Below are 15,908 nucleotides of genomic sequence, written 5' to 3'. Positions count from 1 at the left end.
ACACGTTGACGTGTTTCTTCTTCTTTTCATTGGTGAGTCGCAGAGGAAGAATCTGTTTATTCTCGATGCCGTACACGTTGATCGACACCGCGTTTAACCGTTCAAATTTATAAATATCTTTTAAAGTCACTGGAAACTCAATGTTTGCGAGATTCAGTACTGTCGTATAATGCGGATACGACGATTCCCGATCCGTATTCTTTTCAGCCGGATACAGCGCGGCGACCACCGACTACGCGAAGCACGCATTGCCCGTTGAACGCACACTGATCACCGCTCGTTTCGTCGCTATTTCTCGTGGCACTTTTTGATGTGACATCCCGCGTGCATTGGATTATGCTTATTCACATTCACTATCAAATTGAGGATTCGCGACAATGCCCATCCGCTGTCACGTTCCTGGAATTCTTCGAGCGATGCTAGGATAGGCTCGATGACACGCTGCTCGTATCACTCGCGCAAATCGGTGTATCTCATTGTTCTTTGTAATTATGCTCTTATGAGCACGTTTATCCTTCGTCGCGAACTCACCGTTGACCGCGGTGTTCACTTTTACGCTACCGTGTCTTTCTACAGCGTCTCGTACACGCTCGAACACTATTTCTCTCGCGTCTTCCAAAAACCGCCGCGGCTCAATGTGATTAGAGTTTATCACAGCACCTGTCGATATACGGCTTTCAAACGCGGCGTCGATCTCTCGCCAAACGAGAGATCTTTCGTCGCGACTCGCGTACTCGCCACTCGCGTACTCGCCACCAACCTGCACGAAACGTCGCTTCAATTCTAACTTTGCACCCGCGAGTCGCGCGATTCTCGTCACCGCAGATTGTCTATATCCAATGGTGAGACGCGGACGCTTGGCACGACAAAGTTCTTCGAGCTGCTCGATGCATTCGTCGCATCGTTGCAGCCATGAGAAACACTCCACCAGAGTAGCGACCTGGCTGCGCTGTTCCAACAGTTCGCGTTCTACTCGCTCGTAGTTTTCCACGTTTTTTTTTTAATGTGTGCAAAGTGAACACATGCTGCATGAGAATATAATGTACAAAGGTAGTCTGCAATTGGTGCACGACCAGCCGTCTAGCCTACCGAAAGAACCGGTCTCATGCACCCTGACGTGATATATTCCTCCATCGTTAAGCTATACGAATCATGCATGATGTGCATACGGTTAAAGAACCATCCGTTGTATAATAATTGTGGATCACACAGTGCTTAGTACGGGCATTCAATGTACGAATTTCTGGAGACGACACGAATTTTTCTACGCGATCCATTTCATACTCGCTCATATCACTATCAGTACATCCACTATCGTCGGACAGTATTTCTTCGTCGGACGACTCTTGGTTCATTATATTCTCAAAGTCTATTTCCACTTCATCAAACACTTCGTCTCTAATATTCGCGAACTGTTCCTCATCCACATTTCTAATACAGGGTGGGCCATCTATTGGTACGTTTTTAAAAATGCGATCAAATGAGCATACATTGATATTTTTTATTAATTTTTTTTTTGTTGTGAAGCTAAAAGTATCCGCGTCAAGAATGAAAAACGATTTCGTTCATGTGGCTCCCTCTACTGGCCTTACAGTATGCCATTCGGTCACCCCAATTATTAATGACATTTTGGACTACCTCGGCGCCAATTTCACTCAAAACAGTCGTAATATAATGTCATCCACTAACATCCCTTTCTCACGAACTTTCCTCACCAATTTGCGTATAGCTCCTTCGGTGGGTGCTCTATCACGACCCATATTTCTTTTCAAAATTCGTACAGTTTCGGCGACACAGCACTGACTTTGAAAATAAGTTTTTAAAATTTCAAAACGCTCTTCAAGAGAAAACATGTTGTTTCGTGCCGCGGACGGTATGACTAATAAACTGTCAAAATTTCGGGTCTGTAGCTCGTTCGGTGTTGCCATACGACGAAATTCAAAAACGTACCAATAGATGGCCCACCCTGTATATTCTGCTACGTCGACTCTGTCCTCAATGTTACCGATATTCTCGAACTCTACATCCTCCATTATGTCCTCAAATTCTATTTGCAATGCTTCAAATAACTTGTCTGCATTTACATCATCCATGTCCTCAACATCTGCATGATATCAGCCATACTTTTCACATTACACTTATTGCGATTCGGTAATTTTTCTCAACTGAGATGCCGTGCGCTTATGACCCATTATATATTCTACTTGCGACTTCTTTGTCCCTTTGTCTACCCTCCCTATTGAGTTGCAGCATCGGTGATGTGTCACCGATCTCTTCTTACAAAAATATCGTTATCAGTTTCTCTCTTAACGCATCGCGATGTGTTACCTGACGATGTGTGATCTCACGGTTCTTCCTAGATAAATATCATTATCAACGTTTCTGACCTTGAAAGAAAGAACTGTGAGAATTCAGTATGATTTCATTATCATCATCTATCCCTCATTGAAGGCGCTTTATGTAGCCGATACATTGATGATGTGTCACCGATCTTCTAGACAAACCACGTTATAGTGGACGCATTTTTGGGGTGAGTGTTGGGGTGGTGGCGGTGATCTCGCAACGCATTTTTTTTTGTTTTTTGGGATAGACGCGGGATCCGCGGCGACAGTTCGAAACGCACTTAGGGTGGACGCGGGGTCCGCGGCGGTGGTGGCACTGGTACCTGCGGCGGGGTGGCGGTGGTGGTGGCGGTCCCAATAACACGTGACACCACAACATAGCGATACGTATCATCATATCAGTAAACACTGATAGCGCCGGGACTTCCCGCGCATCCCCCTCCCTTCCCCACGCCTACCAGTACTCCTCGCGCCACCGAGTACCCCCCGTGCCCCGCGCTCCCCTCAGAGGACCTGAGTTAGAACCCGCCTATTATTCCTACTCATCACCTTTCCGGCCGACTTCACGGACTTCTTCGGAGCTGGTTCACTCGGTGAAGTTCATTGTTTTGACTGTTCCTTCGTCTCGGGTGTGAATGGATCCATGTTTCGTCCAGTAATGAATCGACGCAGAAATTCATCTGGATTACGTTGAAACATCTCCAAACATTGTTTTGAAATCATCACACTGTCGCGTTTATGATCCACAGTGAGCAAACACGGTACCCATTTTGCCGATAGCTTTTTCACATCCAATTGTTCGTGCAAAATTGAAATCACTGTGCTATGTAATATGCCTGTGGCTTCAACAAGTTCGCGCATTTTCACTCGTCGATCAGTAAAAACAATATCGTGGACTTTATCGATGATTTCTGGCATAGTCTCAATTGGACGTTCCGAACGAGGTGCATCACATGTGAATGTACGACCACGTTTAAATTCATTTACCCAATTGTATACAATCGCTGGTGCAGATGTGCTATGAACATTATCCAACTCGACTTTGATTTCTTTGACGTTAAACGTTTCACTTCTAGATGTTTGATCACTGCACGAAACTCCATTTCCATTTTGCAAAAAACACAAAGATTGTTCGTCTACAGAAATGAAACTACGCGATGAATTCCGCTCAAAATTCGATAGTAATCAGCTGAAAGATGCTACTTGTCAAAAAATAATGTGACATGACACTGCGAGCCCTCTGACAGATTTTCTAAGAACTTATTAACTTGTTCTCGTAGTTATCACTGCAAGTATCAGTTTTATGAAATATAATATGCTTCTCGAATAAAATCCGAGTGTCCAATCCAATTAATAGTTTTAATTCTTCTTCAAGGATATTTTTATTGAAGGTCTTCTTATTCCAACTCGTTATATTTCTTTAATTCTTTGTCAAAAATTATTATTCCTTGAAAAAACTAATGTATTAAATGAAAAATTAAAACCCAGATGACAGTTTTAACTTATCAAGTTAAATTCTATCAAGTTAAAAAGTAAAATTCAAGTAGTACTATCTTTGTTATTTACTTAATTTTAGTGATATGTATCATTCGTATAAAAGAATTGATATCAACAATTGGCGCCAAATTAAATCCCATCAAATTATACTAAAATAAAGATTGCAATCCGTAATTGCGTTACTTATCCACAGTCAAGTATATTACCACAAAAAATTAAAAAAGTAAACACTTGGCGCTGTTAGATCGAATAAAAATAACTATAAAAACAATTCAAAAATTATAATAATAATTAAAAAAATAAATAATAAAAGATAATTACAATTTTAATGTAATAATAAATTTAATCTGAATGTTTTTTTTACGCCGAATAAAAATAAAATTTACTATTTATTTCTTTTTTCTTTTTTATAACACAAGTCTTACAAATCCAAGTTTATTTATCTTATAATCTTACACTTAAACCTGATAGCTTGCACGACTTTTTTAGCTAACTTATACGACTGTTTAACCCAATTGATCGTCGAATATATACCTACGCTAGATACTTTTACTCTCAAGGAAATATTTTTCATTTTTCTTATTATATATTTATGTTTTTAGCACTATATTATACCGTTTATATTTATTTTTTCAGCACTATCTTATACCATGATAGCTTTGCTCTAGCTTTGCCAAGTGTTTATTTCTTTAACTTTTTGTGATAACATTTGAATGGATAAGGTAACGCAGTTACGGATTGTATTCTTTACTTTGGTACATATTATTAAATTTAATATTATTTATTTTATTTGATATAAAATTTAATCTGACGCCAATTGTTGTTATCAAATATTTTTTACGAATAATACATATCATTAAAGTTAAGTAAATAACAAAGATAATACCACTTGGGTTTTTTTAACACTTTTTAATTTGATAGAATTTAACTTGATTAATTAAAACTGTCAGGTGAGTTTTAATTTTTCATTTGATAAATTAATTTTTTTCGAGGACTAATAATTTTTGACAGAAACTTAAAGCTACTTGAATTAGAATAAGAAGACCTTCAATAAAAATCCTAGAAGAAGAATTAAAACTGTTAATTGGGTTGAAGACTTAGGTTATATTTAGATTTTATTCCAGAAGCATGTATATTCTTAGCACCTTTTTCTACCTTTTTTAAAAAGGTAAGTTTGTATTGATATCACGCATTTTGTAGTGACGTACATGTCTTTCTATAAAGTTTATCTTATAATTGACCTCAAGAAATAGATTTTCATGTGTTTGTACAAAATTTGGAGGGCCGAAATTGGCTGTTATTGATTCTTTTTCTTTGTGATATAATTTTTATATAATAAGTTTTAGAGAAGAATTAAAGATATAATTACTTGAGTCGATAAAAATGTCAAGACGACGATCATTTGCTTTTCCGAAGAATAATAATTAAGAAATACCAGCATATAATTTACTGTATGTATATATATATATATATATATATATATATATATATATATATATATTAAATTTTATGTAAATCTTTTTTTCCATCCGATTTTAAATATTACTTGTTATATTTGTTATTTTGTATAAAACAAAATTAAATTATAAACAAATGGAGATCAAGGACGATAAGTCGCATTTTTATTATCATTTTTTAATTTAGTTAATAAAAACAGTGTATAATTTCATTTTAGTTAGATCTTTTTTTGTTAAATATTAATTACAAACAAATAGAGATCGATGACGAATAGATCGCTTTGTCATTATTATCTTCTGGCCTAGTTAACAAATATAGTGTATAATTTCGTTTCCGTTCGATCTCCTTTGGTTATGTATTAAGTTAAAAACGTATAAATAAAGCGTTTTTTATTATCATTTCCTAGCTGAGTTATTCACAAATATTAAACCAGCGTATAATTTCGTTTATTATTTATCATGCATGCCCAGCACTTCTTTCTTAATACACTAATAACGCACTTTCGTGCCAAAACGTTTAACAGTACATTTTGGCTGGATGACTAGCGCAGGCCGAAACATGTTACATCTTAGCTGAAGGACGATGATGTACATGAATATGATAATAATAACGACGACGAATCTTAAAAGTTTCACATCGGAATTTTGCGTCGCAATATCTCGGCGCGTAGAGCACGTAGAAAAAAAATAAAAATTTTATTACACAATTTGAGCGGAAGCTCGATCGAGCGTATGTAGAACTTCATCGGTTCAGTCGTTATTGAGATATCCAATAATCTCGATCCTTCGTAACTCGCGATCTCGCGTAAACCAAGACGATAGTATCGCTGTGTTTGGCTTAGTGTCAAGACATTACCGTGTTTCTTGATCTAAAAAATATTACACATTTTTGCAGAATTTAATTTACAGATTAGAGTAATCTATATCACACACAGAATGTATTTTAAAACATAAATCCACATCATTTAAAACAGTCAACATATTAATGGCATGATTCTTTATGATAACTATATAAGATAATCCGGTAATCCTATATAAGATAAATCGGAAGAGCTGGCATATACGTATTCCTCATAAAAAACTGAGTCGAAAATGTTAATAGCAAAATGTTGAGTGTCAATAGTGTTTGAATGATGAGCCTTTGAAACCGTTGAATCACCGTCGCGTTTAAAGTTTGCGCCATCAAGCGCGGCGCAATCAAGTGACCGGCCACGCGAATACTTTGATGGATATCGCGATGCTGAATAAGTATTGATACTGAAAAGGTTCCATGAAATCTCTAACAACTACTGCTGTATTCTTAAATTGAGTTCAATTGAGGAGTAATTTCAATTGCAAATTCGATAAAATATCATTAAAAAGTGTATGCTTTTGAAATACACATTTTAAGTAATAAACATATATTAATAAATTCAATCAGTATTAATTAAATTACCCAAACAAACAATATTAAAAACATCAGTCAATAAATATTTCCAAAATTTCTTTTCAAAGTTTTGTCATAAACAACATTAGAAAATATTTAAAATTTGAAATTTACAATAAATACAAATAAATATTTCATATTTATGAAATGAAATGAACGAAATTCTGAATTACGATATGAAAAGGAAGAAAATTATTAATATTACAGTGAAGGAATTGGAGTAAACAAATAATAAGTTGTATTTTTACTAAAAATTATATTTTAAACAATGTTTTAAAAATTTTTAGAGTAAATCTTTGAAATAGCCATCATTTATTGTTTAAAATGTAATTTTTCGAGATTCTTCTCCAGTGAGCAGAATAATAAACGGTTGCTTTTAATGCTTATCTGGTCCTAAACAATCATTAAAGTAATAATCCAAATTTGTTATTTTTTAAAAAGATATTCGATTTGCCAATACAAATTTGTATAATATGAATAATTTATTATGAGAGCAGTATATTGTCAATTACAACTATATAAGTTGTGTTAAAAACTTTTGTTTCTGAGAAAAATATTATAGATAAGGATTCAATATAATTTGTAACAATATATAAATTATATAAAATAATTCTCAAAAAATTATAAAAATATTTAATACAAAAACAGCATCGATAAAATGCAGCTTAGAAACTTATGGAATTGATTTGAGCCAAACGGTTTCTGTTCTTTGATCAAAAATACCATTTGAGAGAGAAAAAAATCGAAGTCACAATGCATTATGATCCAATCAGTCCTTTTTTTCGAAAATCATTAAAATCAAAATTATTTTCAAATCTGAAATAACGATAAATGAAATAACTCTTATAATAACTGAAATAACTCTTATTAATAAATGCATTAATTTATTTTTGAGATTTTAAAGTATTTGTAACTATCTATGTACATTTAAAGGTGCACTTATCGATAAAAGTGGTAATACAAATCAAAATGAAAGTTGATCGATAATAATAGTTGGTCGACTATTTGTTAATTAGCGATAACAGCTGATCAATCCTTTGTTTATTAACTGATCATCTTTTTGCCGAAAGTTGTTTTGTCGCAAGCGTGAAAACTCAGAATATACTTCGAATAATGAAAATATAAAACTCTAAACTTTGGTGCCCCGACATCATTCGCTAGTTTTTTCAATTATTATGATTCATATATACTATAATTATTATGATTAAATATAATTATGATTCGTATATGAACAATTATTATGATTTCTCAGTATTAATTATCAAATCTCATCTTGCTTTCTCGATTTTCTGCGTGCTTTCTACAGATTGTCCTTTATCGCGAAATACATCGATGTTTCTATATCTTCCTTTCAATAGATAATCCACTCTGCTGATAATTTTTTTTCTTTTCTTTACACCTTTTCTTTGTTCCCAATATTACTGATCATTGCTTATTTGCTTATTTTTTATTAGGATAATATATATTGTATATTATGTAATTATTATTTTAGTAGATAAGAATATTGTTTTTATTATCATAATAATCTAATATAACCAATTGTCCTGTTATTTTTGCTTAATATTCACATTAGTATTTAATGAATATGTTGATACTTCTCTCTTTCTGATAGTATAATTTTTTACTTTTATATAGGTAGAATACATACTCGTAAAATTTGATGATGATGCAAAAACTGCGAAGCTTAGTTTAAGAGCTATGGAAATATTAAGAATTTTAAATGAGAAAGAAACTGAAGATCCAGAGTAAGTCTAAGTTATATATACTGATATTATAATACTTAATTCAGATAAACATCCGAAAACCGCGACTACTTCTGATTTCGATGAAACTTTATAAAAAGTTTGATTTCAGGTTAAAATGAAAACTCTTAAAGGGATTTTTGGTGACTTCTAGGAAAAAGCCATTATTTTAAATAATAAAATGAATAATAAATGTTTATATTAATGATGAAATCATCAATTTTAATAATCTTAAAGTATATTAAAAAGAAAAAATTACTTAGTTTTCTCCGTTAATCAGATAATTTTACAATGATGAATCTACAATGTACAAAAGATTTGATTCCAACAACTGTCGTCACGTTAAATCTCATATCAAATTAAATAAACAATATTATAATTAACAATATGTATCATTGTAATAATTTGATATCAACAATGGGTATCAAATTAAATTTCATAAATAAAGAATATAATCCAAGTGGTATTATCTTCAATTTTTATGCAATGAAATCTAAGTAATATCTTTGTATTTCTACTGAAGGATTTTCCTATTCCAATCTAAATGGCTTTAATTTTTCATAAAAGAAATTATTATTCAAAGACATTTTCTTTTCCAAATAAAGTAGTAGTTATTTAATTCTCCTTCAAAATGTAATTATATCGCAAAATTTCATTACCTTGCTCAATTCAAGTGTTATCACAAAAAATTAAAGAAGTAAACACTTAGCATTCTAGCTAACACTTAGCTAAATCTCGATATAATAACATATTAGTAAAAATATAAATATAATATATATAATAAGAAAAATAAGAAACATTCCCATGAGAGTAAAAGTATCCAGTGTGTGTATATATGCGATTGAGCTATACAGTCGTAGAAGTTATGAAAGTTATGCAAGCTCTTAATGCAAGTTTAAGATAAATAAATTTGAACTTGTAAGACATGCGTTATGAAACGAAAATTATTAGGTATAATATTTAGATTAAATTCATTATTACTTTGAAATTAAAATTATCTTTCATTATCTATTTTTATGAACTATTATTGTAATTTTTAAATTTAATTGTTTTCATAGTTTTTCTTATTCGATCTAGAAGATCAACTGTTTTAACAAAAAAAACTTTTCTATTTAAATTAAATTTGTTCATCTTATAGTGTCAATTTTTTTTAGTTTTTTTTGTGGTAACACTTGAATTGAGCAAAGTAAAGCAATTTTATGAAAATGTTTTTGAATGAATTGCGATATAATAATTTCCTTTATAAAGAATTAAAGCTATTTAGATTGAAAGTAAACTCTTTCAATATCACAGGAATACAATGATATTGCTTAGCTTTTGTTATATAAAAATTAAAGACAGTATCACTTGAATTATATTCTTTACTTAATTTGGCACCAATTGCTGATACCAAATCTTTTATACGAATGATATATAAAATTTTGTAAAAATGTAATTTGGTGCCAGTTGTTGATATCAAATTTTTTTTCCGAATGATACATAGAATTTTGTGGAATTTAACTTGGCGTTAGTTGTTGATATCAAATCTTTCATACAAGTGATACATATCATTGAAGTTAACCCTTATGTTACCACCCAAAAAATGCCACACTAATGATCACCCGGGGTACCCGGGTACCCATGCAGAAATTTTGAGGTAAAACTGTCGTAAACTTGAAAATAAATTTATGTATTGGATGAATATTGATTTATTAATATTTCATAGAGATATTTCGAGTAAAGTACAATAAATTCGTATACAGTAACCTTTATAATCCTCTGCAGGTATAAGATTTAGGCAGCCGCACTATCTGACCCTTATTTCGACAAGGCCAGGTGTGTTAAATTGAAAAGGTATTTAAAGAATTGAGAGGGGATAGTTGTTTGTACCTGGCGAACTAAGCTAATAGCGTCAGTCTTTCTCGTTTCGGAGCAGTAACACGTATCGCTTAGAGCAGTGAAACGACGCGTAGTATTTTCACAAATATTTTCAAGATCGATTATTGATTCATATACTCTAAAATATAAACATTTTTATTAAAAATATTTATCTATATTTTTTTTACTTTAAAATTAGATTTTGTGTATAAAATAATGGAGGAACTGTCAAGAGCACAATTTCTAAGGTATGTAAAACAATAAGTAAAATAAATATATTTTTGGTATATTTTCATTGATTGCAGGACTGCTTCAAGTATAATTCTTTTAGTTTACATAAATTTATTTATCTGTTTAGATTGAGTGAAGCTGAAAAAAGAGAATATTTGAAAGTATTATTAGGTGATGAAGAAAATGAAAGTTTAGTATCATCTGACAGTGAAGACGACGAATGGCTTCCTGCAGATAATCTTGATCTTGAGGTATCTGATAATGAGCAAGAGAGTGATTACGAGGCTGAGTTTCAGGAAGATGTCGGTAGTGATGAGGAGTCTGTAAATGAAGAAACTGCAGAAGAAGAAAATGAACGTGAAAGCGAATCTGAAGAAGAAAATGAAGACGAGGCTGCTGCAACATCGCAAAGTAAGAACTATATTTTTATAGCTGCACATATATTTCTATTATATTTATTCATATTTTATTTATACTTGACATTTTTATCTGTTTTAGGAAGTAATAATACATCTTTTATTGCTAAAGACAACACAATTTGGCTCAAAAATGCACCGAACCTTCATCAAACACCTTCAAGAAATATTATTCGACAAAGAGCTGGACCACACAGAATCACAGAGATGTTATCGATTTCTGATACTTTCAAAAAAATTATGACTATGGAAATGGTAGATATTATTGTACGTTGCACTAACAAAAAGGCAGAAGCTTTCTATCAAGAATATAACGGTAAACATCCCGAAAGAGAGCCACATCCAGATGGCCGCTAGCTTTCTTTTTCAATATTCTCGACATTTCTGCTTTAGCGGCATACATCATTTATTATGAAAATAATAAAATGATTGAAAAAAAGATAAATCAAAGGAAAATTTTCTTAGACCAGCTTGCAGAAGAGTTAGCCATGCCGATGATTGAAGAGAGAGCTTCAAATCAACAAATTGTACGAAACCCAGCTACAAAATTGGCAGTTGAAAGCTACATTGACCGTCCTACAGTTGCAGCGGAAGTCGTTGCTGACAATCAGCCACGTGATACGACTGGTAGAAAAGTAGTAGTTGGAGCATGCCATATTTGTAACAAACAACCAATTAGGAAACGGCGAAAGACAAAAAAGAGCTGCGTTTCATGCCAAAAGCCAGTTTGCGATGAGCACATAGCAAAAATTACGAAATGTTTGGAATGTAATGAATAACTTTTGAAATGTAATAAAAACGTCATTTTCATTTAATTTGTTTAATAAATTATCAAAAATTAATAATATTTTATGTAATTTATTTATTAAAAATTATTGTATTTCCTCAATTTTTTTAAATCATAATACGTATATTTCACTATTTTTATATAAGGGGTACCCGGGTACTCAGGTGGTACATACATGTACTTTTTTTCAAATTATAATTTTATGAAGAAAAAAAAAACAAAATTTTTTTAATGCATGATTTGATAGAAAATTAGTCAAATCGTGAGGATCCGAGAGGATTTTAGCGTACGTCTTCAGGAAACAATTTATTTAACATAATGCACGCCGATGGGTACCCGGGTACCCGGGTGGTAACATAAGGGTTAAGTAAACCAAAATGATACATATTGGAAAAAAACTGCTCTATCAAATTAAAAAATAAAACCATTTGATACTTACTATCTTTACTAAGTGATACGTAAAATCCAATTGATATTATATTGTGAAAACGTTATTTAATATTTACCAAGTGATACGTTATATCTTTTTGTATTTTTGCGTTGAAAGTCTTCTTATTCTAACTTTCCAAAAAAAGTAATAGTAAAAAGTTACTATTACTTTTATTTTTTTTCAGAAATATTTTTATTGAAGGTCTTTTTATTTTGATTCAAGTAATAATAGCTTTAATTATCCTTCAAAAATTATTACATAAAAGTTATTATTTGGTGCGTGATTTAATTTTGAGAATTTTTTTTCTCAAAAACTGATTTATTTAAACAAGATAATATTAATGAATGAATATCTTAATCAAATCACATATTTTTCTTTGTTTTACATAACATCTTTTCTCATCTTTCTGGCAAAAGATGGATTTCGCGACGATAAAAAAATTCTTTTTTGAAGTTGATCCAATTTTCAACAAATTTTCGCACATCTTCGAAATTATGAAAGTATCCTCTAGAGCATGTTGCATCGAACTGGAACAAGTGAAAAGAAGATGGAGCAATATCTGGAGAATGCGCGGATTGCAGTAAAACTTCTCATTTCGGCTTTAATAGCGTTCGCTTCATGATAATGCAATATGAGATCGAGCATTGTCGTGAAGAGAGATCACTTTGCGTCGTTTACTCGCAATTAGAGATCGTTTCTGGTCTAATGCTTGTTTCAGTTTGTATAATTGACGTCGATAACGATCAGCGGTGACAGTTTCTTTCGGATTAATAGTTCACACAACATCTTATTAATTGATGGAGCAACATTACCATAAGTTTTTATCAGAATTCTATGACCTTCAATCGCCGTTTTCTTTTGATTAAAAAATGCTCTGTAGGAAGCTCCATTTTTAAAATCGTGTAAACACGATGTTTACTGCGTCTATTGTTAGTAAATGACTAAATACCATGAAGTAATAGTAAAGCACATTAAAATATATGTATAATTCATTTGTTAATACAGAAGGTGGTTAATACAGAAGGATAGGTGATATCAGTAGAAACTTATCTTTAAAAAAGGGTAAACGAAGGCGCTAAGAATATACGTGCTTCTCGAATAAAACATAAATCACATGTTACGTATCTTTTTATTATTCCAATCTAAGCAATAGTAGTTTTAATTCTTTTTTAAAGATATTTTTTATTGAAGATCCTCTTATTCCAACTCAAGTAATGGCAGCTTTAATTTTGTCAAAAATTATTACTCTTTGAAAAAAACTTTTACTAAATTGAAATTAAAATTCAAATGATACAGTCTCATCTAACCAAGATAAATACTAAAAATAAAATCTAAGTGATAGATACTATCTTTGTTACTTAACTTTAATAATGATATGTATCATTAAAAGTAAAATCTAAGTGGTAGATACTATCTTTGTTACTTTAATAATGATATGTATCATTTATGATATGTATGAAATATTTGATGTCAATAACTGACAAGTTAAATTCTACAAAATTTTATGTATTATTAGTATAAATGATTACCTTTTTAAAAAAGATAAAAAAAAGGCGCTAATAGTACAATATATGTCCTCGAATAGAACCTAAGTGATACATTATGTATCTTTTTATTATTCCTACCCAAGTAATAATAATTTTAATTCTTCTTAAAAAATATTCTTTTATTGAAGGTCCTCTTATTCCAATTTTCCTCTTATTCCAGTAACTTTAATTTTCTGTCAAAAATTATTACTCCTCAACAAAATTATTGTGCCAAAGTAAAAATTAAAACCCAAATGATACATTCTTAACTAACAAGTTCTATCAAATTAAAAAGTAAAACCTAAGTAGTAATATCCTGTACTATTTTTGTTATTTACTTAACTTCAATAATATATATCATTTATATAAAAGATTTGATATCAACAAGAGCCAAGTTAAATCCTATCAACTATACCAAATTAAATATGGAATATAATCCAAGTGGTATTATCTTTTTGTACAATGAAATCTAAGTATATAGGGTATACATCTCAGAACAAACGTTTGTCCTTAAAATGATATTCCTGACAATTCTAAGACAATTTTTCCTTTGTCAAAATTTTATCCTTTGCTTTGTTTTTTAATTATAAGAGAAAATAACATGTTTTCCCTATCCTTTTCTTTCTCTTCTTTTCTCCCTTTTCTATCTTGTAGAGATATCTTCATACCGTAGTCGAGCTGGAAAAGAGTAGAATAATTTCATGACCGTGAATTTCAACGAGATTCTCATAAATCCACACCGAATAACAATAAGGATTTTATCTTTCACATTAATTGTATCACGTATCACATTTACGTGAACTTTTGACTTTCACATTAATTATACCACGTTTCACGCACACTTGATTGATTTACAAACGAATCTGAACATATTTGTTTCAGTTCAACTTATTGCATCAGTTCAAACAATGCAGGAATAAAAAACAGACCTAATTGTTAGACTTAAACCTAGTAGCTTGTACAATTTTCGTAACTGTACAACCCAATTGCATATACGTATATATACGTTGGATACTCTCATGGGAATATATATATTTGTAATTTTTCTTATTTTAAATATTACGTTCATGTTTTTAGTACTATGTTATACTATGTATCTAATAGCGCCAAGTATTTACTTTAATTTTTTGTAGTAACACTCGAATGGGCAAAGTAACACAATTTTGTTATTAACGTTTTGAATATTGTTTTGAAGAATTAAATAATTATTACTTTGGTTGGAAGAAAAAATGTCTTCGAATAATATGTGATATGAAAAAGAAGAATTAAAGCCATTTGGATTGGAATAGAAAGGTCCTTCAATAGAATACAAAGATATGCACTTAAGTTTCATTGTATAAAAGTTAAAGATAGTACTACATGGATTATATTCTTTATTTAATTTGGTATGGTTGATATGGGATTTTGCGCCAATTATTGATGTCAAATTTTTTATACGAATGATACATAAAAATTTGTGGAATTTAACTTGGCGCCACTTGTTAATATTAAATCTTTTATATGAATGATACATTTTATTAAAATTAAATAAATAGCAAATATAATACTACTTGAGTTTTACTTTTTAATTTAATAGAATTTGACTTGGTTAATTAATAATGTATCATTTAATTTTTAATTTTGTACAATGATTTTTTTCGAGGATTAATAATTTTTGACAGAAAATTAAAGCTTACTTGGGTTGGAATAAGAGGATCATGAATAAGAATATCTTTTAAGAAGAATTAAAACTATTACTACTTAGGTTGGAGAAATAAAAAGATACTTAAAGTATCACTTAGGTTCTATTCGAGAAGTACATATTGTATGTTACAATCGAATAACATGTAACAGCTGGTATGACATAATTCCTTATAAAAAAATATAAAAAATGTATGGAATAAAATTTTTCGATTTTCTGCTTAGTTTTCGAAAAGAGTTGAGTTTGAAAATCCGTTGCATATGATTTTACGATTAACAATAAGTTATTATTCGTCGAGCGATTAATCACATAATTAATTACATGTTCGAACAATTAAAAAACCAAAATGTTTTACCGAGAGTTCTGGCATCGATAATTAGATGGGCACAGTTAGTATTCGATAACAAGGACAACAGTTCCAGTAATACCATAATTGATGAAATAAAATTTTGTTCACCAAAATTTTTTGTGTTTTTGTTTAAACCTAATAGCTTTTATATTCTGTGTAAACATATT

The 15,908-nt window shown here is 31.0% G+C and overlaps 2 protein-coding genes across 5 annotated transcripts in view; both read left to right on the top strand.

Annotated features, from left to right (window-relative positions):
• Positions 1–15,908, top strand: part of Gclc (glutamate--cysteine ligase) — a 117,886-nt gene that overhangs the window by 45,894 nt on the left and 56,084 nt on the right. For 3 of the 4 annotated variants that reach the window (XM_087407203.1, XM_087407202.1, XM_087407201.1), the window contains exon 2: positions 8,358–8,467. The exons of the other annotated variant lie outside the window; for it this stretch is intronic. In XM_087407203.1, coding sequence (XP_087263329.1) covers positions 8,358–8,467 — 110 coding nt within the window. The remainder of the gene's footprint in view (positions 1–8,357; positions 8,468–15,908) is intronic. 4 annotated transcript variants of the gene reach the window in all.
• Positions 10,030–11,978, top strand: LOC105154236 (uncharacterized). Its single transcript, XM_087407215.1, has 4 exons — positions 10,030–10,100; positions 10,207–10,228; positions 10,627–11,284; positions 11,434–11,978. The coding sequence occupies exons 1-4, from the start codon at positions 10,030–10,032 to the stop codon at positions 11,745–11,747; spliced, it is 1,065 nt and encodes a 354-aa protein (XP_087263341.1). The 3' UTR covers positions 11,748–11,978.

Source organism: Acromyrmex echinatior, chromosome 6 (assembly GCF_024713525.1).
Source record: "Acromyrmex echinatior isolate Ae372 chromosome 6, ASM2471352v2, whole genome shotgun sequence".
NCBI classification, from domain to species: domain Eukaryota; kingdom Metazoa; phylum Arthropoda; class Insecta; order Hymenoptera; family Formicidae; genus Acromyrmex; species Acromyrmex echinatior.
This window is presented reverse-complemented; position numbering and strand designations above follow the sequence as displayed.